Source organism: Priapulus caudatus, unplaced genomic scaffold (assembly GCF_000485595.1).
Source record: "Priapulus caudatus unplaced genomic scaffold, Priapulus_caudatus-5.0.1 Scaffold1521, whole genome shotgun sequence".
Classification (NCBI taxonomy): Eukaryota; Metazoa; Priapulida; class Priapulimorpha; order Priapulimorphida; family Priapulidae; genus Priapulus; species Priapulus caudatus.
The window spans coordinates 41,767-49,222 of NW_014578582.1; the positions used below are offsets into that span (position 1 = coordinate 41,767).

The following is a 7,456-nucleotide window of genomic DNA, read 5'->3' on the forward strand; positions in this document are numbered from 1 at the left end:
CACCCTCTTCCCACCAACTCTTCCCAAACCACCCTCCCCACCCACTCTCTCACTCCAGGCCCCTTCTAAACACTTTCCACCCACTCTCTCAACCCACCCCTTCCCACCACTCTCTTCCACCACCTTCCCCACCACTCTCTTCCACACCCATTCCCAACCCCACTCTCGCCACTGTCAGCCCCCCTCTTCCACACACACTCTCTCTCTCTCTCTCTTTCTTTCCACACACACACACACACTCTCTTCTCCTCTACTTCCATACACACACATGTTCTCTTTCTCTCTCTACACCTGACGCACGCACACACGCCACAGACACACACACACTCTCTCTCTCTCTCCCTCCCCACCCTCCCTCCCTCACAGACACAAATACGGCCACACTCACCACCTGTGCTTTCTGTCTCTGTCTATGCCTATAAATACTATATCATAAAATAATTCATACATTAATTATTATACTAGATCGCCATTTATAGCCTGCAATCTCAAATATTATCGACTTCAATCCACACGTCATTCCTCTCATGGCCAACCAGACTTATATTCAAAATCTACGACTTACATAGCATATCTACTCGCCCGAAATCCTATTTCGTTCGTCCCGGACACTCACACCACGACGCTAACGCACCTTTTGTAGCAATAATGCATGAAATTCACACCGGTTTATATTAAACACTCGCGCACACCCACGATTAATTCTGCCATTCGGTCGCATTACCACACCATACATCATCCCTCCTGCCCTTCCTACCTAGCCATCCACTCACTTGAGCATAGCTGTAGGTTAGGCAACGCTACACGTACTCCAGCGAGCGCCTCACCTATGCACATGTATTGCACAAGTGACTAGCGCGTTTCGTTATCGACACATTTATTTTATTACCATGGATAAACTTCATCGCTCTGGCTCGTAATTACCTCACTTATCTTCCCCTATTCACCACACGCTCTTGCCTGCCCAACCATTATGCCTAACGTTGAATGTTAGGTACGCAACTAGCATACCCATCTCGCTACTTGGGCAACGGCGCAGTACCTTCGCTCCAGCACAACCTGTGGCAGCAGCGAGGGACTTTAAGTTTAGAGCCTATGTTGAGGCGCTGCATTTATCAAAACACCTGCTGGGGTCTTAATGCAAAACTACGAAAGTAGTGGTGACACAATAAGATAAATTATCGAGCAGTATAAGACGGTATGCTTTGTAAGTAAGTAGATGCCGTGTGTGTGGGGTTGATTATAGTAAACCGGATGATCGACGATACACGAGAGACAATGAGACACAGATATATTTTTATAACCTTTGTAACACACAGAAACCCTGAGTGACTACTCACAAGTGCGTCATATATATACGTTTCCTCACCTATTGGTAACACCACTTCTCACTATACGTTGTTGCAGTATAACCTGGCGTATAAGATAACAGATATTGAGTCCCAACAATAGTACAAATCCACCACTTAGTACTAATGCCTTAACTTCGCACAGGCACGTTCCTTGAAGGAAAACCATCTGTGACCGCGCCTATAACGTGCACCATGTATACGACTTCGTGGCNGAGAGAGAGAGAGAGAGAGAGAGAGAGAGAGAGAGAGAGACACAAAGGGAGAGATAATTGACCTTTTAAACATGACCTGAGTGACCCCACTGAGTCACTGACCTCATTAACAAATTTATGCCCATAAACAAATCATCTGTGCCAACTCCACAGGGGTGAGAACCATCTGTGACCGCACCATGTATAGACTCATGACCATTTCTACCTTGCCAAATTCTTGCAGACACAAAACAACTAAGTTGCGCTAAAAACTGCCCTGTCAAGCTCACCTTTACTTCCCGGAGGTTCATGCATTCGTCCCAGGAGTAGAACTTCCTCTTCATTCTGTTCAAAGTAAAAGAACCATCAAGGCGGTAGAAAAAAACGACGTTACAAGTACGGAAACTTTTGCAAGTAGGTGAGCGAATTGAGTGAGAGAATAGAACGTCAATTCGCTCACCTAACACATTTATGTTTACAACATATGTAGGAACATTCATATCAGAATTGTTTGTGTATTGTACACAGCGAAAATAAAATGCTGAAAGCAATAGGCACACTGTTTACAACTGTAATCAGTTGAAACACTAAAGCTATAGCAATAAGACATGCGTAGAATGCACACAGCACAGATCAGAAAGAAGTCAATAACCAACATGCTTTCAACAGCCTATCAACTATACTTGAATAAAGTCAACTGCCTACAACTATAGTCAACAGTAGTTGATGGACTCTTGATTCTAGTATAAATAAGATAATAACAGCTTTTGTCTGCTATTATCTTACCCTTGATGCTATGTGCATAACATAACAGATCAGTGTCTGGTAGGAAAGAGAAGACTTACAACCTCTAGCCCCCCCCCCCATCCCAATGACCTACGCAGGAGGGTTTGGTTTAATATCGAATTTACACATAAAACGTCAGCTACCAAGAGAAAACATGAGTTTAGACGAAACGTACCTCAAGCTACAACGACCTGCGAGCAATTTAGCTTAATTAAGCTGTTCATTCTACAGTGAGTACGTTCAAAATATGCGCTCAGCATGCTCAAATTGATAATCATACTAAACGTAACTCGGACGTCGATGAAATTGTAAGTGTTTGGCACGATCGCGCTCGTGCGTGTACGTCAGGGAATCTTACTTTTTGATGGCCACTTTTTCTCCAGTGTCCTTTGCCTGCGCCAGCTGAACACTGCCATATGTTCCATCTCCAAGCTGCTTAATTATCTGATAACGTTGCATGCTTGTTATGGTCATCATCTGTCATATATAGCTTACACCGAGTCTACTGGCTTCAGTTATAAGCACAGCAATATCAGCGCCTAGACAGAGGAAACCACAGCAAGATTTGGAATGAGCGTGACTACCATTGTATACAAGAAACCCACCCCCCATAGACTCTAGCTAATGTAAAGCAAAAGCTATATATGTATGCAGCACACATCTAATCGAAATGTAGCGAGCTAACAACAAATATAATGCACAGGAAAATGCACACGCCACAACACGCTAGACCGGTTTGCTTTGCAATTGTTCAAACAAGCATTTTACTACAGATCAATATCATTATTGACATTCCCACGTGTTCTACACTGATTGCATGTTTACACATTATTATAGCATTAACCCAATCTGCAACACATGTATCGAGATATTACGTATGAAACTGGAAATTTTAAAACTTGTTGCCATGACATCGATTTGCGGTGAGTATAAACTAGCGATGCCCTGATAATTCATTAATTTTAAAATATATCATTTCTTAGAAATTGTATATAAAATTTAATAGAAAAACGAATAACAGATCATCAAAATAATAGCCTATTTACAAAAAAAGTATTTGCAACCTAGCTTGTCATATTATAGTCATTAAAATTTAAGACAAAAAGATATAGCAGAAACAACTATTTTCAAGATTTTGTCTGACTGTTTGTTGCTTTTACGTAAATTATAGTTTGCATCATTTGAAATGTGTATGCTTCCAACTGCAATAATATCATCTGATGTATCTCTGTATCTAGTGTACAGGAACATGATTAATCAATTATATTTGATCATCAATCAGTTCAGTGCAATCGATGATCGATTATTATACCTTAACCGACTCCCATTATTACTACAAACAACACACAAACGAAGTACACAATTACTGTTGTTAGATGCAGTCACTTTCAACACTTCTCATACCTTTTGATTGCTACAGACTCGCCCGTATCCAGAGTTCTGCACAATATAACACTGCCAAATGTTCCATCACCTAGATCCTTGATCCGCTGGTATCTACTGTTGATTATTTCTGCTGCAGGAGCCATTATTTCATTAAATCTCATCACACATTGCCTAGTATATGCCAATAGACTACGTCACAGGTTGATAACTGAAAATAATAATAAAACAATTGTCACATACAGGCATACATCTGTGCTTGCTACGTTTGAATCATTTACACCATATACTAAGACGAACCAGTCTGAGAATATGTGAACACAATGTTTTCTTCATAACTCGCCACTTTGTAAATTTTGTCCATTTTGTAAAAACTTAATGCATTTTCCAAACTATTTGGACGAGAAATAGTATACATGTATTCATTGAAACAATCTCTATCATGAAGTACGTATATATACACATAATAATTGACATCAGTGTTAGTTGTACCACAGGCCCTTGGAGGCTCAAGTTTCATATTTCAAGAAGAGTAATAGAGTGCAGCGCTTCGCTCTTTTACTGTTCTTGAAACTTGAAACTTGAGCCTCCAAGGGCCTGTGGTTGTACATAAGCACTAATTAAACTTTCTCAGTACTACTGCACTAGCAGTGCCCTGGCAGTAGAACAAAAAATATTAGGATTGTGTTGTTTCAACTAGTAGTAGTAAGTTGGAAATGTTGGCACCCAACTGGTAGTTAGTAGAACTACTAAGTACCAGTTTGGTGTCAAAATTTCCAACTGAGTAACAGCCACTAATCACTATGGTACACTGACATACAAACACATATGCGCATGCATACACACACGGACACACGCAGTCACGCACGCACGCACAAACACACACACACACACACACACACACACAAATAGACACACGCACACACACATTAGCACCTATTGTCAATAGTAGCTATGTTGACGTTACATGTTGATGTTGTTGTGGCTATCTTGTGGCTAGTTGCAAATCAATATTGTCAATAGTGTCATGCCACTGGCAATGCAATACTCAATAGTTTTGATCATGGTCTAGCCTGCATCGTACTTGTACATGCTGATACGAAATAATACTGAAAGGTAGTACTGCAATCGCAACAAGTACTTGTACATACACGTAAGTAGTTAACATCGTAACGATATCCTGCACTCTACACGGTCCAGTGAAAAAAATACACGGAGGCTCGGGGCGATTTAGCCCCCGAAATGCCAAAAAGAGCCCCGGAAATTTGCATAGAGTTCAATGCAAACCAAATTTTAGAGTGCTATTTTCATGCACGCGAGCTTGAAAAGTAGTCCCCGAAAAATAAATTATATTTTTTTCCCTGACACGGTCAGTGTCAGTGTTCACTGTGACAGTGTACTGAGTCTGTGACTGTGTCTTACTGTAGCGTACACAGGCACTTGGAACGTCTCAATAAAATAAATTCATGGTAAATAAACACGAAATGTACCAGTCTTAATGTTTCTCTACTCTATTTCGCCTATAATAACCTGTAAATGCCGGTCAAATGCTCATCTGCAACACACAAGTACACCGCACGCACGCCATGTGCACAAACAACATGAATAAGAGAGCAGGAAGGAAAGCGTGATCGCGAAATTCGCTCGACAGTCACTTTATTTCACACGATCACAGAACGAAAACACATTCAACAGCTCCCATCTTGGTATCTATGTGTACATAAATGTTCACTTGTTCGAATTATAACTCTGGCCTTTGTTCTTACCTACTCCCGCCAGAGATATCTTGTGAAATCCTGCAGGAAATGTTCTCTCCATGAAAATGTAAAGAGGACGTATCATACGAAAATCCCTAACGGCGCTACTTTCGATCGATCGCTGTAGTCGTGTGTGCGTGACGTCATTCCTGCGCGCATTGTGCTTGGCTTGGCGGGCCTCGAAATGGAGCTCGGAGGCCGGCAGCAGCTCATCCCGACATGCAATGCGCCCCATTACTCGTTTATTAACAGACATCTCGTCCTCTTTACATTTTCACGGAGAGAACATTTCCTGCAGGATTTCACGAGATATCTCTGGCGGGAGTAGGTAAGAACAAAGGCCAGAGTTATAATTCAAACAAGTGAACATTTGTGTACACATAGATACCAAGATGGGAGCTGTTGGATGTGTTTTCGTTCTGTGATCGTGTGAAATGAAGCGAGCGTCAAGCGAATTTCGCGATCACGCTTTCCTACCTGCTCTCTTATTCATGTTGTTTGTGCACATGGCGGGCGTGCGGTGTACTTGTGTGTTGCAGATGAGCATTTGACCGGCATTTACAGGTGATTATAGGCGAAATAGAGTAGAGAAACATTAAGACTTTGGTAGTAAATACATTTCGTGTTTATTTACCATTAGTTTTTTTTATTGAGACGTTCCAAGTGCCTGTGGTAGCGTACTGTCTACTGTCACTGAGTGTGAGTACTCACTCGGTCACTGTAAAATTACGGCCCATTCCTATTTGACAACCCCAGGTTTAAAAACCCTAACCCTAACCTTAACCAAACTCACGACATGGGTGTGTAAACACTACTTGTACCAAAATGTACTTGTAAGTTGTACTAGCAGTAGCAGTAGCATAACCTCCGAACCACAAAATCGAGATTATTCACACTGACAATAAACGTCTCACGTCCTACCACACTCACGTTGCCGTCGCGAAATCACATCTTGACGTGTAAATCTAAACAGTAATTCTGTCGTAGGACGTCGATGAACAACAAAGATTAACGACGAATGAGCAAACTTGCTTGGCAACCTATGTTGTGATGACGTCATATCTGCAGCGCCCTCTCTGGGAAAACATCGACATTTTTGCATGCCGCGGTTTCGATATGGAAATTAGCACTGGAAATATGGAAAAATTATCTGTCTCTGTTCTCTACTCACACTCTTGTCTTTGGGATGCTTGCTTTAATAAGAGTAAAATCTGGCCGACATAACCACCACTAACAGAAAATGCTAAAGTGCCTATCACTGGTTGCGTTACATTTAGCAGTTGTTTCAGAGCCCCGGATGTGTCATGGCCGCGCACAGTCTCGTCTAAATCGTCTGTAAGGATTTCCTTTTATAATGGTTTTCTTATTTCGATTGAATGTTACTGTTAACCAAAACATAGGATAAGCTCTAGCCAATGTTAGCAAGTAATGTAATCGCGACTGAATGTTTTGATAATTGCTCATTGTAAGCGTGTGATGAGTAATGTTGTCGGTGTACCGATCTGTCTGGTCATTGTCACAGCAAAAGCAGTGATCGTTAATTAATTGTAGCTCTCTACACTCTACTGCGTACTGGTAGTATATATACTATAAAGTCTTGCAGCTGCGTGTAAGAATTTTTTTGTGCGAAATTAATATTTGTATCGAATTAGTCAATTAGATTATATGAATGATTACGTTGCAGGTTCGTTTGTAAAATGAGGGGCATATTAGTCTGGCTACTGTTGTTGGTAGCAATAGCTGCCGTGCAATCAGCTAATCACCACGGAGCAGAAATTGAAGACAATGAGTTTGCCGAATTTGAAGAGTTTGATGACGAGGATGACGAATTTCTCGACAAACCCAAAGAGTCAAGAGAAACAACGAAAAGGGAGTCTGTAGAAAAATCAGAAACTGATGATGATGATGAAGAATATGAAGAAGAAGAAGAGGAGGAAGAGGAAGAAGAAGATGATCATGAAGGAGTTGTAGAGGTTTGTTTATACAT

The 7,456-nt window shown here is 41.2% G+C and overlaps 1 protein-coding gene across 1 annotated transcript; it reads right to left on the minus strand.

The window, feature by feature from the left end:
• Positions 1-1,833: 1,833 nt before the first annotated feature.
• Positions 1,834-6,667, minus strand: LOC106816892 (serine/threonine-protein kinase MAK-like; the record flags this gene model as incomplete). The annotated part of the gene is given in 4 exon segments (XM_014821536.1): positions 1,834-1,888; positions 2,688-2,868; positions 3,734-3,923; positions 6,400-6,667. Coding segments are annotated over 2 exon segments (174 nt in total), but the record flags the coding sequence as incomplete, so codon positions are not given.
• Positions 6,668-7,456: the final 789 nt, after the last annotated feature.